This window comes from Phyllobates terribilis, unplaced genomic scaffold (assembly GCF_046119375.1).
Source record: "Phyllobates terribilis strain yellow unplaced genomic scaffold, ASM4611937v1 Scaffold_2__4_contigs__length_985480577, whole genome shotgun sequence".
NCBI classification, from domain to species: Eukaryota; Metazoa; Chordata; class Amphibia; order Anura; family Dendrobatidae; genus Phyllobates; species Phyllobates terribilis.
This window is the reverse complement of record NW_027362762.1, coordinates 949,964,860-949,984,826: the sequence shown is the minus strand read 5'-3', so window position 1 is coordinate 949,984,826 and position 19,967 is coordinate 949,964,860. Positions and strand designations below refer to the sequence as shown.

Here is a 19,967-nt window from a genome sequence, read left to right as displayed (position 1 = left end):
AGGTGCATCAGTGTCAGCGCAAACTATCTGTCGACATTTGAATGAAATGAAACGCTATGACAGGAGACCCCGGAGGACCCCACTGCTGACACAGAGACATAAAAAAATCTAGACTGCAGTTTTCTAAAATGTATATGAGTAAGCCAAAATCCCTCTGCGAAAGCGTCTTGTGGACAGATGAGACCAAGATAGAGCTTTTTGGTAAAGCACATCATTCTTATGTTTACTGAAACCGGAATGAGGCCTACAAAGAAAATAACACAGTACCTACAGTCAAATATGAGGGTGGCTCAAAGATGTTTTGGGGTTGTTTTGCTGCCTCTGGTACTTGGTGCCTTGATTGTGTGCAAGGCATCAGGAAATCTGAAGATTACCTAAGGATTTTGGGTCACAATGTAGTGCCCAGTGTCTGAAAGCTGGGTTTGCGTCCTAGGTCTTGGTTCTTCCAGCAGGACAATAACCCCAAAGATACTTCAAGAAGCCCCGAGAAATGGATGGAAACAAAGGGCTGGAGATTTCTGAAGTGGCAGCAATGAGTCCAGATCTCAATCCCGTTGATCACCTGTGGAGAGATCTTAAAATTGCTGTTGGGAGAAGACGTCTTCACATGAGAGACCTGGAGCAGTTTGTAAAAGAAGAGTCGTCCAAAATCCCAGCTGAGAGGTGTAAGAAGCTTGTTGATGGTTATAGGAAGCGATTGATTGCAGTTATATAGCCTAAAGGGTGCAACCAAATATTAAGTTGAGGGTGCCAACAATTTTGTCCAGCCCATATTTGGGGTTTTGTGTGAAATTGTCCAATTTGCCTTTTTTTTCCTCTTTTTTTGTGTTGTTCCAATACACACAAAGGAAATAGAGATGTGTATAACAAAACATTTATAATTGCAATAATTGTCTGGGAGAAAATGAACAATTTCAAGGGTGCCAACACTTTCGGCCATGACTGTAAGTCATTTAGCCTTTGTTTTTATTTTTAGTCTGGGAATTTCCTGATACTGAAAAATAAACTCTCTAAAATTATACATTTTCTTTTTCTTTTAAAGGGAACCAAGCAGAGAAGAAACAACAAATTTGGGAGTCATACAAGATTCTGAACGGTGAGAATATGTTAGTATTGTTTTGATAAAGATTTTCCAAATTCTCAGACATAATCCAGTTAAAGGGTAATGATTTTTCCTGCTTGCAGCTGCCACTAGGGGGAGCTCACTGTACTCAGATTTATACAACTCCAGTTGAACGCAATAATAAATCAGTATGCTGCAAGTTCTCCCTAGTGGTGGAGGCATGAATATGAATCTCTAGCCTTCATGATGCTAGAAATCCCCGGCTGTCATTCACACCAGCTCACTGACTAGTGAATGTATTGAGTTAGACGCATGAATGATTATCATTCACCGTTAATATATGGGTAACGTTATACCTCTAAAATGTTGATTTTTTTTTTTTTTAATTGAATTACAAGTGATACATCAAACTGCAATGCGATCAAACAAAATATATATATTTTTAGATCTATTATAATGTCTTAATTGCCCCTCTCTTAAAAGTAGTGATGATGTTTTCCAGTAATTTTTAAATAAAAAAATAATTAATTTGGGGACTTTTATTTCTGATATTTTGATCTTAAGCACACATTTATACACTTATAATTGTATACGGAAGGCATTTAGGATGATTGGAGGCCATTTAGCCTGAGGCTCACTATTAGTGTTGCTGCCCCATTTATAAGGTGATGGCTCAGCTCTGCAGAAAAAGACATAATAATGTCCTGTTCAAATCATGTTACAGCCACTCACTAAAGATATGTAAGGAGGCCACGCAACAGGGTACTGGGGTGAAGGTGTATCATGTCCTAATTGCAGGGACCACTTCAGCCGTTCATTTATTCACACCCAGTAATACTGATCAAACTTCACCCTTCTAACACCCAGAGCTGCACGATACCGGACTCCCAGCCACACTGACTCCTATGTAGACCCGATACCTGATCCTGGTCTCTACACTCAAAGTAGCAACATGAAGGTAGAGTGGTGGTTCATAGGCAACTGGGCTGGTATGAAATGGCTCTACAAGGCTTAGGTCCTGCAATAGAGATGATCCTGCCCATAAGAGCTGACACTCTGCAGGAGAGAGGACCCTACACATAAGACCTGACCCTCTACAAGAGAGAGGACCCTGCACATAAGAGCTGACACTCTACAGGTGAGAGAACCCTGCACATAAGAGCTGACACTCTACAAGAGAGAGAACCCTGCCCATAAGAGCTGACACTCTACAGGAGAGAGAACCCTGCCCATAAGAGTTGACACTCTACAGGAGAGAGAACCCTGCACATAAGAGCTGACACTCTACAGGAGAGAGAACCCTGCACATAAGAGCTTACACTCTACAGGAGAGAGGACCCTGCACATAAGAGCTGACACTCTACAGGAGAGAGAACCCTGCCCATAAGAGCTGACACTCTACAGGAGAGAGAACCCTGCACATAAGAGCTGACACTCTGCAGGAGAGAGGGCCCTGAACATAAGAGCTGACACTCTACAGGAGAGAGAACCCTGCACATAAGAGCTGACACTCTACAGGAGAGAGGACCCTGCACATAAAAGCTGACACTCTACAGGAGAGAGAACCCTGCACATAAGAGCTGACACTCTACAGGAGAGAGAACCCTGCACATAAGAGCTGACACTCTACAAGAGAGAGAGGACCCTGCACATAAGAGCTGACACTCTACAGCAGAGAGGACCCTGCCTATAAGAGCTGACACTCTACAGGAGAGAGAACCCTGCCCATAAGAGCTGACACTCTACAGGAGAGAGAACCCTGCACATAAGAGCTGACACTCTACATGAGAGAGGACCCTGCACATAAGAGCTGACACTCTACAGGAGAGAGAACCCTGCACATAAGAGCTGACACTCTACAAAATAAAGGACCCTGCACATAAGAGCTGACACTCTACAAGAGAGAGGACCCTGCACATACGTGCTGACACTCTACAGGAGAGAGAACCCTGCACATAAGAGCTGACACTCTACATGAGAGAGGACCCTGCCCATAAGAGCTGACACTCTACAAAAGAGAGGACCCTGGACATAAGAGCTGACACTCTACAGGAGAGAGGACCCTGCCCATAAGAGCAGACACTCTACAAGAGAGAGGAGCCTGCACATAAGAGCTGACACTCTGCAGGAGAGAGGACCCTGCACATAAGAGCTGACACTCTACAAGAGATAGGATCCTGCCCATAAGAGCTGACACTCTACAGCAGAGAGGTCCCTGCACATAAGAGCTGAAACTCTACAGGAGAGAGGACCCTGCACATAAGAGCTGACACTCTACAGGAGAGAGGACCCTGCACATAAGAGCTGACACTCTACAGGAGAGAGAGAACCCTGCCCATAAGAGCTGACACTCTACAGGAGAGAGGACCCTGCACATAAGAGCGGACACTCTACAGGAGAGAGAGGACCCTGCTCATAAGAGCTGACACTCTACACGAGAGAGATCCCTACCCATAAGAGCTGACACTCTACAGGAGAGAGGACCCTGCCCATAAAAGCTGACACTCTACAGGAGAGAGGACCCTGCCCATAAGAGCTGACACTCTACAGGAGAGAGAACCCTGCCCATAAGAGCTGACACTACAAGGAAGAGGTCCCTGCACATAAGAGCTGACACTCTTCAGGAGAGAGGTCAAACATTTAATAACCCCGCACCCTAATGTAACAGTTGGAGCTGCTTTACTTTGGTGGGGTGTGTGATATTAGGTGATATTGATGATATTGTTAATACTTTTTTTAACAGGTTTGCATCAGTCTACGACTCAGTCGACTCTTTGCAATGATACATTTTGAAAATAACTGATCATGGTAGTAAATTGTCTTGAACACAGATGTATGTTACACTACATGTCTCCGGAAAGTGGGAAATTCGTCACTGCTCATGTAACATTTATAGAACTCAGGCGGTAGGAAGTCTGCTGTATGCATCACATAAGCGACACTGAGACTGCTGTATACATCACATATGATACACCAAAATTGCTGTTTACATGGTATAGCGGACAATGAGACTGCTGTATATACAGCACATTGGAGACACTGAGACTGCTGTATATACATCACATAGGAGACATTGAGACTGCTGTATAAACATCACGTAGGAGACACCGAGACTGCTGTATACATCACATAGGAGATACTGAGACTGCTGTATACATCACATAGGAGAAACAGAGACTCCTGTATATACTTCACATATGATACATCAGAACTGCTGTTTGCATCTCATATGAGTCAGAGACTGCTGTATAAACATCATATAGGAGACACTGAGATTGCTGTATTTACATCACATATGATACAACATGTTGTTTACATGGCATAGCTGTATATATATATATATATATATATATATATATATCACATAGCTGTATATATACATCACATAGGATACACTGAAACTGCTGTATATACATCAGGTAGGAGACACTGCAACTGCTACATACATCACATAGGAGACACCGAGACTGCAGGATATACATCACACAGGAGACACTGAAGATGCTGTTTGTACATCAGATACGATACACTGAGACTGTTGTATACATCACATAGGAGACATCGAGACTGCTGTATACACATCACATAGGATACACATCACATAGAACACACTGAAACTGCTGTGTATACATCAGAAAGGATACACCGAGACTGCTGTAAACATCACATAGGAGACACCGAGACTGCTGTATATACATCACAAAGGGTACACTGAAACTGCTGAATATATCATGTATAGAAACTTTCTAATTTTTTTCTTTAAAAGGGTACTGAGTATAGAAAAAAAAGCAACTTTGGAAGATACTGATGAAGAATCTGAAAGGTGAGAAAATATTAGTGTTGCTATGATACAGATTTTCCAATTTCTCAGACCCAATGCAGTTAAAGGGTAAAAATGTGCCTGCTTTCAGCTGCCACTAGAGGGAGATCACTCTATTTAGATTTATACAACTCCCATTGAATGCAATAATAAATCAAAATGCTGTAACCTTGACTTGGTGGAAGAGTGAATTTGTATCATTGACCTTCATGATACCAGAAATCACCGCCTGTTATTCACAACACATTACAGTTAAATGATTAGAGTTGGATTGATGAATAATGATGATGCACCTTTAATACAGTGTTTCCTAACACTATATAAAAACGGTATATCAAACTGAGTTGTGAGCAAAGAATATATTTAATTTTTTTCACGACTGTTATGATTTCTTTGTGACCCCTCTTTAATATGTGAGGTTTTCCTCCAGGTGCACAAATAATTTCTAAATGTATGCATATATTTTTTTTTATAAAGGAAACAAAGCAAAAGAAGACTTAAGACAAAAATTGAAGACTCTGAATGGTAAGTAAAAATTAGGATTAATACAGTAATATGAAAAAGTTTGGGCACCCCTATTAATCTTAAGCTTAATGTTTTATAAAAATTGGTGTTTTTGCAACAGCTATTTCAGTTTGATATATGTAATAACTGTTGGATACAGTAATGTTTCTGCCTTGAAATGAGGTTTATTGTACTAACAGAAAATGTGCAATCTGCATTCAAACAAAATTTGACAGGTGCATAAGTATGGGCACCTCACCAGAAAAGTGACATTAATATTTAGTAGATCCTCCTTTTGCAAAAATAACAGCCTCTAGTCGCTTCCTGTAGCTTTTAATGAGTTCCTGGATCCTGGATGAAGGTATTTTTGACCATTCCTCTTTACAAAACAATTCCAGTTCAGTTAAGTTTGATGGTCGCCGAGCATGGACAGCCCTCTTCAAATGATCCCACAGATGTTCAATGATATTCAGGTCTGGGGGCTGGGATGGCCATTCCAGAACATTGTAATTGTTCCTCTGCATGAATGCCTGAGTAGATTTGGAGCGGTGTTTTGGATCATTGTCTTGCTGAAAGATCCATCCCCTGAGTAACTTCAACTTTATCACTGATTCTTGAACATTCAAGAATCTGCTGATACTGAGTGGAATCCATGCGTCCCTCAACTTTAACAAGATTCCCGGTGCCGGCATTGGCCACACAGCCCCAAAGCATGATGGAACCTCCACCAAATTTTACTGTGGGTAGCAAGTGTTTTTCTTGGAATGCTGTGTTTTTTTTGCCACCATGCATAACGCCTTTTTGTATGACCAAACAACTCAATCTTGGTTTCATCAGTCCACAGGACCTTCTTCCAAAAAGAAATTGGCTTCCCCAAATGTGCTTTTGCATACCTCAGCCGACTCTGTTTGTGGTGTGCTTGCAGAAACGGCTTCTTTCGCATCACTCTCCCATACAGCTTCTCCTTGTGCAAAGTGCATTGTATAGTTGACCGATGCACAGTGACACCATCTGCAGCAAGTTGATGCTGCAGCTCTCTGGAGGTGGTCTGAGGATTGTCCTTGACTGATCTCACCATTCTTCTTCTCTGCCTTTCTGATGTTTTCTTGGCCTGCCACTTCTGGCCTTAACAAGAACTGTCCCTGTGTTCTTCCATTTCCTTACTATGTTCCGCACAGTGGAAACTGACAGGTTAAATCTCTGAGACAGCTTTTTGTATCCTTCCCCTGAACAACTATGTTGAATAATCTTTGTTTTCAGATCATTTGACAGTTGTTTTGAAGAGCCCATGATGCCACTCTTCAGAGGAGATTCAAACAGGAGAACAACTTGCAAGTGTACACTTTAAGTAGCTTTTCTCATGATTGCATACACCTGGCTATGAAGTTCAAAGCTCAATGATGTTACAAAACCAAAAAAGTGCTTTAGTAAGTCAGTAAAAAGTAGGTAGGAGTATTTAAAACAAGAAAATGATAAGGGTGCCCATACTTATGCACCTGTCAAATTTTGTTTGAATGCAGATTGCACATTTTCTGTTAGTACAATAAACCTCATTTCAAGGCAGAAACATTACTGTGTCCAACAGTTATTACATATATCAAACTGAAATAGCTGTTGCAAAAACACCAATTTTTATAAAACATTAAGCTTAAGATTAATAGGGGTGCCCAAACTTTTTCATATAACTGTATGTGGTTACATATTGTCTCACACACACCGCCTGATCTCCTTGCATAGGGGTAATTAACAGGGGGTAAACTATACGTTAGAGGAGAATGAGACTGCTGTATATAAATCATATAGGATACTCTGAGACTGCTGTATATACATCTCATATGATACATTGAGACTGCTGTATGTACATCTCATAGGATACATTGAGACTGCTGTCTATAAATGTCATAGGACACATTGAGACTGCTGTCTATTCACTCATAGGATACATTGAGACTGCTGTCTATACATCTCATAGGATACATTGAGACTGCTGTATATACATCACATAGCATGCACGGCAGGAGGTAATGGTGCTGTGGGCCATAAACGACCCAAGGACCAGAGATTCCCCACCTCTGTTTTAGAATGATAAAATGGAAACTTAATTTATCATGCAGTTTTTAGTCTGTTAATTTCCTAATACCGAAAAGAAGTAAACTTTCTAATACATTTATTTTTTCTTGAAAGGGTAGCGAATATAGAAATAACAAGTAAGGAAGACAGTGGTGAAGAATCTGAAAGGTGAGAAAATGTTATTATTGCTGTCATGCAAATTCTCCAAATTCTCAGACACAATCCAGTTAAATGGTAAAAATTTGCCTACTTTCAGCTGCCAGTAGGGGGAGCTCACTATTGAGATTTAAACAACTCCCACTGAATGCAATAAATCAGTATGCAGTAAGCTCCCCCTAGTGGTGGAGGAATACATATTTTTACCTTAGTGATACTAGAAATCCCCAGCTGTCATTCACATCACATTCATACTGTATGTGTGTGCATGTCTGCGTACTGTATGTGTGCATGTCTGCGTACTGTGTGTGTGCATGTCTGCGTACTGTATGTGTGTGCATGTCTGCGTACTGTATGTGTGTGCATGTCTGCGTACTGTATGTGTGTGCATGTCTGCGTACTGTATGTGTGCTGGTCTGCGTACTGAATATGTGTGCATGTCTGCGTACTGTATGTGTGTGCATATCTGCGTAATGTATGTGTGTGCTTGTCTGCGTACTGTATGTGTGTGCATGTCTGCGTACTGTATGTGTATGTACTGTATGTGTATGTACTGTATGTGTGTGCATGTCTGCATACTGTGTGTGTGTCTGCGTACTGTATGAGTGTGCATATCTGCGTACTGTATGTGTGTGCATGTCTGCGTACTGTGTGTGTGCATGTCTGCGTACTGTGTGTGTGCATGTCTACGTACTGTGTGTGTGCATGTCTGCATACTGTGTGTGTGTGCATGTCTGCGTACTGTATGTGTGCATGTCTGCGTACTGTATGTGTGCTTGTCTGCGTACTGCATGTGTGTTCATGTCTGCGTACTGTGTGTGTGCGCATGTCTGCGTACTGTGTATGTGCATGTCTGCGTACTGTATATGTGTGCTTGTCTGCGTACTGTATGTGTGTGCATGTCTGCGTACTGTATGTGTGTGCATGTCTGCGTACTGTATGTGTGTGCATGTCTGCGTACTGTATGTGTGTGCATGTCTGCGTACTGTGTGTGTGTGCATGTCTGCGTACTGTGTGTGTGCTTGTCTGCGTACTGTATGTGTGTGCATTGTCTGCGTACTGTATGTGTGTGCATGTCTGCGTACTGTGTGTGTGCTTGTCTGCGTACTGTATGTGTGTGCATTGTCTGCGTACTGTATGTGTGTGCATGTCTGCGTACTGTGTGTGCATGTCTGCGTACTGTATGTGTGTGCATGTCTGCGTACTGTGTGTGTGCTTGTCTGCGTACTGTATGTGTGTGCATTGTCTGCGTACTGTATGTGTGTGCATGTCTGCGTACTGTGTGTGTGTGCATGTCTGCGTACTGTGTGTGTGCTTGTCTGCGTACTGTATGTGTGTGCATTGTCTGCGTACTGTATGTGTGTGCATGTCTGCGTACTGTATGTGTGTGCATGTCTACGTACTGTATGTGTGTGCATGTCTGCGTACTGTGTGTGTGTGCATGTCTGCGTACTGTGTGTGTGCTTGTCTGCGTACTGTGTGTGTGTGCATGTCTGAGTACTGTGTGTGTGCATTGTCTGCGTACTGTGTGTGTGTGCTTGTCTGCGTACTGTGTGTGTGTGCATGTCTGCGTACTGTGTGTGTGCTTGTCTGCATTCTGTATGTGTGTGTGCATGTCTGTGTACTGTATGTGTGTGCATGTCTGCGTACTGTATGTGTATGTCTGCGTACTGTATGTGTGTGCTGGTCTGCGTACTGTATGTGTATGTCTGCGTACTGTATGTATGTGCATGTCTGCGTACTGTGTGTGTGTGCATGTCTGCGTACTGTGTGTGTGTGCATGTCTGCGTACTGTGTGTGTGCATGTCTGCGTACTGTGTGTGTGCATGTCTACGTACTGTATGTGTGTGCATGTCTGTGTACTGTATGTGTGTGCATGTCTGCGTACTGTATGTGTATGTCTGCGTACTGTATGTGTGTGCTGGTCTGCGTACTGTATGTGTATGTCTGCGTACTGTATGTATGTGCATGTCTGTGTACTGTATGTGTGTGCATGTCTGCGTACTGTATGTGTGTGCATGTCTGCGTACTGTATGTGTGTGCATGTCTGCGTACTGTGTGTGTGTGCATGTCTGCGTACTGTGTGTGTGTGCATGTCTGCGTACTGTATGTGTGTGCATGTCTGCGTACTGTATGTGTGCATGTCTGCGTACTGTGTGTGTGCATGTCTGCTTACTGTATGTGTGCATGTCTGCGTACTGTGTATGTGTGCATGTCTGCTTACTGTGTGTGTGTGCATGTCTGCTTACTGTGTGTGTGTGCATGTCTGCGTACTGTGTGTGTGTGCATGTCTGCGTACTGTGTGTGTGTGCATGTCTGCGTACTGTATGTGTGCATGTCTGCGTACTGTGTGTGTGCATGTCTGCGTACTGTATGTATGTGCATGTCTGTGTACTGTATGTGTGTGCATGTCTGCGTACTGTATGTGTGCATGTCTGCGTACTGTGTGTGTGCATGTCTGCTTACTGTATGTGTGCATGTCTGCGTACTGTGTATGTGTGCATGTCTGCTTACTGTGTGTGTGTGCATGTCTGCGTACTGTGTGTGTGTGCGTGTCTGCGTACTGTATGAGTGTGCATATCTGCGTACTGTATGTGTGTGCATGTCTGCGTACTGTGTGTGTGCATGTCTGCATACTGTGTGTGTGCATGTCTACGTACTGTGTGTGTGCATGTTTGCGTACTGTGTGTGTGTGCATGTCTGTGTACTGTATGTGTGTGCATGTCTGCATACTGTGTGTGTGTGCATGTCTGCGTACTGTATGTGTGCTTGTCTGCGTACTGCATGTGTGTTCATGTCTGCGTACTGTGTGTGTGCGCATGTCTGCGTACTGTGTGTGTGCATGTCTGCGTACTGTGTGTGTGCATGTCTGCGTACTGTATATGTGTGCTTGTCTGCGTACTGTATGTGTGTGCATGTCTGCGTACTGTATGTGTGTGCATGTCTGCGTACTGTATGTGTGTGCATGTCTGCGTACTGTATGTGTGTGCATGTCTGCGTACTGTGTGTGTGTGTGCATGTCTGCGTACTGTGTGTGTGCTTGTCTGCGTACTGTATGTGTGTGCATTGTCTGCGTACTGTATGTGTGTGCATGTCTGCGTACTGTGTGTGTGTGCATGTCTGCGTACTGTATGTGTGTGCATGTCTGCGTACTGTGTGTGTGCTTGTCTGCGTACTGTATGTGTGTGCATTGTCTGCGTACTGTATGTGTGTGCATGTCTGCGTACTGTGTGTGTGTGCATGTCTGCGTACTGTGTGTGTGCTTGTCTGCGTACTGTATGTGTGTGCATTGTCTGCGTACTGTATGTGTGTGCATGTCTGCGTACTGTATGTGTGTGCATGTCTGCGTACTGTATGTGTGTGCATGTCTGCGTACTGTGTGTGTGTGCATTGTCTGCGTACTGTATGTGTGTGCATGTCTGCGTACTGTATGTGTGTGCATGTCTGCGTACTGTGTGTGTGTGCATGTCTGCATACTGTGTATGTGCTTGTCTGCGTACTGTGTGTGTGTGCATGTCTGCGTACTGTGTGTGTGCATGTCTGCGTACTGTGTGTGTGTGCATTGTCTGCGTACTGTGTGTGTGTGCTTGTCTGCGTACTGTGTGTGTGTGCATGTCTGCGTACTGTGTGTGTGCTTGTCTGCATTCTGTATGTGTGTGTGCATGTCTGTGTACTGTATGTGTGTGCATGTCTGCGTACTGTATGTGTATGTCTGCGTACTGTATGTGTGTGCTGGTCTGCGTACTGTATGTGTATGTCTGCGTACTGTATGTATGTGCATGTCTGCGTACTGTGTGTGTGTGCATGTCTGCGTACTGTGTGTGTGTGCATGTCTGCGTACTGTGTGTGTGCATGTCTGCGTACTGTGTGTGTGCATGTCTACGTACTGTATGTGTGTGCATGTCTGTGTACTGTATGTGTGTGCATGTCTGCGTACTGTATGTGTATGTCTGCGTACTGTATGTGTGTGCTGGTCTGCGTACTGTATGTGTATGTCTGCGTACTGTATGTATGTGCATGTCTGTGTACTGTATGTGTGTGCATGTCTGCGTACTGTATGTGTGTGCATGTCTGCGTACTGTATGTGTGTGCATTGTCTGCGTACTGTATGTGTGTGCATGTCTGCGTACTGTATGTGTGTGCATGTCTGTGTACTGTATGTGTGTGCATGTCTGCGTACTGTGTGTGTGTGCATGTCTGCGTACTGTGTGTGTGCTTGTCTGCGTACTGTGTGTGTGTGCATGTCTGCGTACTGTGTGTGTGCATGTCTGCGTACTGTGTGTGTGTGCTTGTCTGCGTACTGTGTGTGTGTGCATGTCTGCGTACTGTGTGTGTGCTTGTCTGCATTCTGTATGTGTGTGTGCATGTCTGTGTACTGTATGTGTGTGCATGTCTGCGTACTGTATGTGTATGTCTGCGTACTGTATGTGTGTGCTGGTCTGCGTACTGTATGTGTATGTCTGCGTACTGTATGTATGTGCATGTCTGCGTACTGTGTGTGTGTGCATGTCTGCGTACTGTGTGTGTGTGCATGTCTGCGTACTGTGTGTGTGCATGTCTGCGTACTGTGTGTGTGCATGTCTACGTACTGTATGTGTGTGCATGTCTGTGTACTGTATGTGTGTGCATGTCTGCGTACTGTATGTGTATGTCTGCGTACTGTATGTGTGTGCTGGTCTGCGTACTGTATGTGTATGTCTGCGTACTGTATGTATGTGCATGTCTGTGTACTGTATGTGTGTGCATGTCTGCGTACTGTGTGTGTGCATGTCTGCGTACTGTATGTGTGTGCATGTCTGCGTACTGTGTGTGTGTGCATGTCTGCGTACTGTGTGTGTGTGCATGTCTGCGTACTGTATGTGTGTGCATGTCTGCGTACTGTGTGTGTGTGCATGTCTGCGTACTGTATGTGTGTGCATGTCTGCTTACTGTGTGTGTGCATGTCTGCGTACTGTGTGTGTGTGCATGTCTGCGTACTGTATGTGTGTGCATGTCTGCGTACTGTATGTGTGTGCATGTCTGCGTACTGTGTGTGTGTGCATGTCTGCGTACTGTATGTGTGTGCATGTCTGTGTACTGTATGTGTGTACATGTCTGCGTACTGTATGTGTGCATGTCTGCGTACTGTGTGTGTGTGCATGTCTGCGTACTGTGTGTGTGTGCATGTCTGTGTACTGTATGTGTGTGCATGTCTGCGTACTGTGTGTGTGTGCATGTCTGCGTACTGTGTGTGTGTGCATGTCTGCGTACTGTATGTGTGTGCATGTCTGCGTACTGTATGTGTGTGCATGTCTGTGTACTGTATGTGTGTGCATGTCTGCGTACTGTATGTGTATGTCTGCGTACTGTATGTGTGTGCTGGTCTGCGTACTGTATGTGTATGTCTGCGTACTGTATGTATGTGCATGTCTGTGTACTGTATGTGTGTGCATGTCTGCGTACTGTGTGTGTGCATGTCTGCGTACTGTATGTGTGTGCATGTCTGCGTACTGTGTGTGTGTGCATGTCTGCGTACTGTGTGTGTGTGCATGTCTGCGTACTGTATGTGTGTGCATGTCTGCGTACTGTGTGTGTGTGCATGTCTGCGTACTGTATGTGTGTGCATGTCTGCTTACTGTGTGTGTGCATGTCTGCGTACTGTGTGTGTGTGCATGTCTGCGTACTGTATGTGTGTGCATGTCTGTGTACTGTATGTGTGTGCATGTCTGCGTACTGTATGTGTGTGCATGTCTGCGTACTGTGTGTGTGTGCATGTCTGCGTACTGTGTGTGTGTGCATGTCTGTGTACTGTATGTGTGTGCATGTCTGCGTACTGTGTGTGTGTGCATGTCTGCGTACTGTGTGTGTGTGCATGTCTGCGTACTGTATGTGTGTGCATGTCTGCGTACTGTATGTGTGTGCATGTCTGTGTACTGTATGTGTGTGCATGTCTGCGTACTGTGTGTGTGTGCATGTCTGCGTACTGTATGTGTGTGCATGTCTGCGTACTGTATGTGTGTGCTTGTCTGCGTACTGTATGTGTGTGCATGTCTGCGTACTGTATGTGTGTGCATGTCTGCGTACTGTATGTGTGTGCATGTCTGCTTACTGTGTGTGTGTGTATGTCTGTATACTGTGTGTGTGTGCATGTCTGCGTACTGTGTGTGTGTGCATGTCTGCGTACTGTATGTGTGTGCATGTCTGCGTACTGTATGTGTGTGCATGTCTGCGTACTGTATGTGTGTGCATGTCTGCGTACTGTATGTGTGTGCTTGTCTGCGTACTGTGTGTGTGTGCTTGTCTGCGTACTGTATGTGTGTGCATGTCTGCGTACTGTGTGTGTGTGCATGTCTGCGTACTGTATGTGTGTGCATGTCTGCGTACTGTATGTGTGTGCATGTCTGCGTACTGTGTGTGTGCATGTCTGCGTACTGTGTGTGTGCATGTCTGCGTACTGTATATGTGTGCATGTCTGCGTACTGTATGTGTGTGCATGTCTGCGTACTGTATGTGTGTGCATGTCTGCGTACTGTGTGTGTGCATGTCTGCGTACTGTGTGTGTGTGCATGTCTGCGTACTGTGTGTGTGTGCATGTCTGCGTACTGTATGTGTGTGCATGTCTGCGTACTGTATGTGTGTGCATGTCTGCGTACTGTATGTGTGTGCATGTCTGCGTACTGTGTGTGTGTGCATGTCTGCGTACTGTGTGTGTGTGCATGTCTGCGTACTGTATGTGTGTGCATGTCTGCGTGCTGTATGTGTGTGCATGTCTGCGTACTGTGTGTGTGTGCATGTCTGCGTACTGTGTGTGTGCATGTCTGCGTGCTGTGTGTGTGTGCATGTCTGCGTACTGTGTGTGTGCATGTCTGCGTGCTGTGTGTGTGTGCATGTCTGCGTACTGTATGTGTGTGCATGTCTGCGTGCTGTATGTGTGTGCATGTCTGCGTGCTGTGTGTGTGTGCATGTCTGCGTACTGTGTGTGTGTGCATGTCTGCGTACTGTATGTGTGTGCATGTCTGCGTGCTGTATGTGTGTGCATGTCTGCGTACTGTGTGTGTGCATGTCTGCGTGCTGTGTGTGTGTGCATGTCTGCGTACTGTATGTGTGTGCATGTCTGCGTACTGTATGTGTGTGCATGTCTGCGTGCTGTATGTGTGTGCATGTCTGCGTACTGTGTGTGTGTGCATGTCTGCGTGCTGTGTGTGTGTGCATGTCTGCGTACTGTATGTGTGTGCATGTCTGCGTACTGTATGTGTGTGCATGTCTGCGTGCTGTATGTGTGTGCATGTCTGCGTACTGTGTGTGTGCTTGTCTGCGTACTGTGTGTGTGCATGTCTGCGTGCTGTGTGTGTGTGCATGTCTGCGTGCTGTGTGTGTGTGCATGTCTGCGTGCTCTGTGTGTGCATGTCTGCGTACTGTGTGTGTGCATGTCTGCGTGCTGTGTGTGTGTGCATGTCTGCGTACTGTATGTGTGTGCATGTCTGCGTACTGTATGTGTGTGCATGTCTGCGTGCTGTATGTGTGTGCATGTCTGCGTACTGTGTGTGTGTGCATGTCTGCGTACTGTGTGTGTGTGTGCGCATGTTTGCGTATGTGAAGGATGAGGGGACTGACTGGGCCCTGTGTTGTATACCTATATTTCTCTGCCGTATCCGTGCATTATGAATTGTATTATGTGTAACGGGGCCCACTGAGACTCTTTCTGCCGTGACCCATGAAAACCTGGAGCCAGCCCTGATACGACACACCACCATTTTCCTCTCAAATTTGGGGGGAGAAAAGTGTGTCATATAATCCGAAAAATACGGTAGTTAGTAACTACCTGCCTGTTGATTCTTTCCTCCTTCATTTTTTTTCCTGCTAGAGGGGGACTTCATTACAATATTCCAATTCTTTTGTTTCCAAACAGAATAGAAGCATCTTGAGAAATGACCATATGGGCCATGTGCCATAGGGAATGAGCAAGAGCCGCTGGACCCAGAAGCAAAGCCGACTGCCCGCCAAGCATGGCTTATTAACTCCTTCGTGATTGGGCAATTTTTCAGTTTTTTGCGCTTTAGTTTTTTCCTTCTCTTCTCCCAAAAGCCATAACTTTTTGTATTTTTCTGTCGACATAGATGTGTGAGGCTTGTTGGTTGTGGAACGAGTTGGAGTTTTCAATGACACCATTAATTTTACCATGTAATGCACTAAACAACGGAAAATTCTAAGTGCGGCAAAAATTGCGGGAAAAAAATGTAATTCAGCCCTGTCTTTTTTTTGTTGGTACCATTTTGGGCTGGATACAGTCTTTTTTTTTTTACCTCTTTTGGTGAAGTTGTGTCGAAAAAAAATCTGCATTCTGTAGTTTTTTTCTATTCATTAGGACTTTTGCATTTTAAATTTTGAGATATGGGACTGTTACAAATGGAGCAATACCAAATATGTTTCCTTTTTTAATATTTGTTTTTATTATTTTTAGATGGATAAGGGTGATTTGAATTTTTTTATATTATTAAATACATTTTATACTTTTTTTTTTTTGTCGCCTTTGGGGACTTGAACCTGCAATCATCTGATCACTTGGACTGTGTAATAGTATTACAGTATGTAGAGAACGTTAGTCTCCTCCGAAGCATGAAGTCACAGGCTTGTTTTCAAAGCAGTACCTTCATGGCAGGCACAGTGGTCTTCTGCAGACCCCCTGGTAACATGACAAGTTGGTAGCCCATTGGCTCCCTGTGGAGGGGTACCGATGTGTGCAAGAAAAAAAGCACCCCAGGACTGCATACCTTAAATACTACTGTCAGAGATTTAGAAAGCAGTTAAAGGGTTGACAGCAGCGAGCAGAGCTCGGTTCCGCTTGCTGCTGGCTCTTGATCTCGCTTCATACATTACAACCTGACATTGGGATAGGAATAAAAAAACGACTGTCTTTCTTTCACTTGCATAAGGAGGACCTAGGTACAACGCTGTCTCTGCACCCCTATCAACTACCGCCTTGCTTATAGCTAATGTCAGCTTTTTTGAGACACTCTTCTTCAGTCTAACTCATGGAGAAAAAGGTTTTTGACAACCCACAGCGACCAACATAAAGCAATTCATGGAACCACCTATAATTTATCATTATTTTATATATTTATTTTATTTATTTCCCGTGGCTGACACATATTCCGCATTACTGTCTGCAGATTGCTTTCGCGGGCACAGTTTCCTGTCCCTAATGGGTCCATTTCGTAAGAAGCCAAATCGAGATGTTTTTGGAACATGAAGTGAAACAAAAAAAAAATACAAGATGAAACCATGAAGTCGTTCTATGATCCCAGGACCCCATCAGTCCTAACCGATGAGCCGCCATGGTTCTCTGTTACAGTGTCCTAACATTTCAAACTTTGTACCTGTTACACGTCCTGCAGATTGTTCATAGTACGAGTCAAGAGACCCCACCGACTGCTCAAAAAATTGCTCTGAAGCCTGTAGCTCGGCGAGCAGAAGTGGTTGACCCCTGCATGACTGCATGCACAGAGCGAAGGACGGACCCCAGGAAAGTCTGCATACTAGAGATGAGTGACTGTCATAAAGATCCATTCACATTTCATAAATCTGATGCAAACTGAATCTGCCGGGATCCTATATATTATCACCACTCTTCACCCTCACCATACCTGTTCCACCGCCGCCAGTCCTCTGAACAGCTCTTCATTCTTCTATCTTCCTTTCAGAAGGGTCTGTCATTCTCTAGACCCCGCGCTGTCATGTGGGGCACGATGCATATCATTGACTTGCGCTACATCCAACATGATGACGTGGGGCCTTGTGAACCGAAGACCCGACCGGAAGAAAGACTGAAGAAAGAAGCGCGGCTTGGAAGATCGGCAGTGGTGGGGCAGGTACAGGAGTGCCAAGGAGAGGTGAGCGTATATATGCATATATATATATATATATGTATATATATATATATATATATACATATTGTAACCCATCTCAGCACACTATAATCTTGTAAAATGGCTGCCGGGCAGCCAGCGTTTTACTACTTCTGCCAAGAAGTGAATTTCCAAAAAAATTTACATTAGTGTATCCAAATGGTTTGGAAAATTCACGGCAAATTCAATTCTTCTGAAATTGATTCGCTCATCTCTACTGCATCTGGGTCCTGATCTGTATATACTGGCATTACAATATAACTATATTCCCCTTTAACTAATGACATTGAGATGACTCTGCTCATGGAACCCCAGTCTACACAGCTAAGCTAATATGATCTATAGAAAACAGGAAATGCCGGCCATTTTTATCCAAGGTCCAATGTGAAGACTGGGATATTTCAAGTATGTATGTAGATATACAGTAGGAGAAAAAAAATTAAAGATGTGAAAAAAAGGGTATTTTCTGATGATGTATTGGGGAAAAATAATCGGAATCGCATTGAGTTGCTCAAAAAAAATTCACAGGACCCTGTTCAGCACCCATGTATGTAGCCTCCCCCTACCTGCTGCCATCTCCGGTGCCTCTTCTAATTAGAAGGCCCAGCATCATGTGTGCGTCATGCTGCGATGATGACATACTGGGCCTACTAATTAGAAGAAGCACCGGGGGTTGACGGCAGGTAGGCTCATCAGTAGAGCTCCCTAGGATCAGATACCCACTTATCACACATTTATGGGCTATTCAAAGCATATAGTATACTCCTGGAAAACCCCTTTAAACAGGCTGGGGCAAAGAACTAGAGGATGGGTCTAGATAAAAAAGTTACTGTGCTTATTCTATTATGTTTTGCTTTTTATTTTATACATTATGTAATTACTTATTTGGACAGTATAGCAGTGTTATTTATGTTCACAGTTTGGCGTCATTATTTATGTACATTATAATGAGAGCACTGACTACATCACATATGTACAGTATGTAGCAGGTACTACGCTGGCTGGATCTGTTACAGTTATATTGTTTATTTTTTTTTTCACTTATCTTCTGTTATTTAAGGCGATATTAGGATTAGGTCAAATTACAGCAAAATGTTTAGCAAAAATAAGTAAAAATAAACTCTTAGTAAATACTATAAACAAAATCCGTGGACAGGTAGCGTTTCTCCGTGTCCGCTAGCAGGTCACTGTGTATTAGTGGTGGGCTTGGTATAAGCGGTGATTAGTGGAGACATAAGGCGCATTCATGGTTAATGAATACAGCAGACGACTTTGTGTTTAACCTCTTGAAGTACTTTCATACTAAATACCTTTACCAATTATTGGTAGGGGTCCAAATGCTGATCCTGAGGACGGGGGTCAACCCCGAAACACCATATGTCTGCAAATGGAGTTTCTGGTTTGGCGTCTTATCCTAAGTGAAGGCAAGTCTCATTACAGGGTAAATATTGATTTTTAGGTTTGCTACCGCCCCCCAATAGCTGGTGCTAGAGGTCCTCTTTCTCTCTGAAGAGGCTATTTGCATATTTTAACATACAGAGGAGCATTGTATGGCCTCTAAGTCTCCTTACGCCGGATTATGTAAATGTATTTATTTTATTTTTTTCTCATCACTTAAATAATAAAAAAAAAAAATCAATGCAAGTTTGATATACCTGTAATACCTGTGTACAGCTCAATGAACGCTGTAAAAGAGAAACCCAAAAAACAATGGCGGAATTGCATTGCCCTAAACATAGATTCAGCGCTAACTCTCTCCCCAGCCCTAGGTTTAGCCACAGCCTTAGCCCAAGCCCCAACCTTAACCCTAACCCCTAGCCCTAGCCCTAGCCCCAACCTTAACCCTAACCCCTAGCCCTAGCCACTAGCCCCAACCTTAACCCTAACCCCTAGCCACTAGCCCCAACCTTAACCCCAACCCCTAGCCCTAGCCACTAGCCCCAACCTTAACCCTAACCCCTAGCCACTAGCCCCAACCTTAACCCCAACCCCTAGCCCTAGCCACTAGCCCCAACCTTAACCCTAACCCCTAGCCACTAGCCCCAACCTTAACCCTAACCCCTAGCCCTAGCCACTAGCCTTAACCCTAACCCCTAGCCCTAGCCCCAACCTTAACCCTAACCCCTAGCCCTAGCAACTAGCCCCAACCTTAACCCTAACCCCTAGCCACTAGCCCCAACCTTAACCCCAACCCCTAGCCCTAGCCACTAGCCCCAACCTTAACCCTAGCCCTAGCCACTAGCCCCAACCTTAACCCTAACCCCTAGCCTTAGCCACTAGCCTTAACCCTAACCCCTAGCCCTAGCCCCAACCTTAACCTCAACCCCTAGCCCTAGCCACTAGCCCCAACCTTAACCCTAACCCCTAGCCCTAGCCCTAGCCACTAGCCCCAACCTTAACCCTAACCCCTAGCCCTAGCCACTAGCCTTAACCCTAACCCCTAGCCCTAGCCCTAGCCCCAACCTTAACC

General features: G+C 44.4%; 1 protein-coding gene across 3 annotated transcripts in view; it reads left to right on the top strand.

The window, feature by feature from the left end:
- Positions 1–19,745, top strand: part of LOC141239484 (nectin-1-like) — a 114,421-nt gene extending 94,676 nt beyond the window's left edge. For 2 of the 3 annotated variants that reach the window (XM_073668541.1, XM_073668543.1), the window contains exons 8-12: positions 1,043–1,096; positions 4,830–4,886; positions 5,361–5,408; positions 7,572–7,625; positions 16,763–19,745. In XM_073668541.1, coding sequence (XP_073524642.1) covers positions 1,043–1,096; positions 4,830–4,886; positions 5,361–5,408; positions 7,572–7,625; positions 16,763–16,811 — 262 coding nt within the window. In that variant the 3' untranslated portion in view covers positions 16,812–19,745. The other variant, XM_073668542.1, reaches the window with a different exon arrangement.
- Positions 19,746–19,967: the final 222 nt, after the last annotated feature.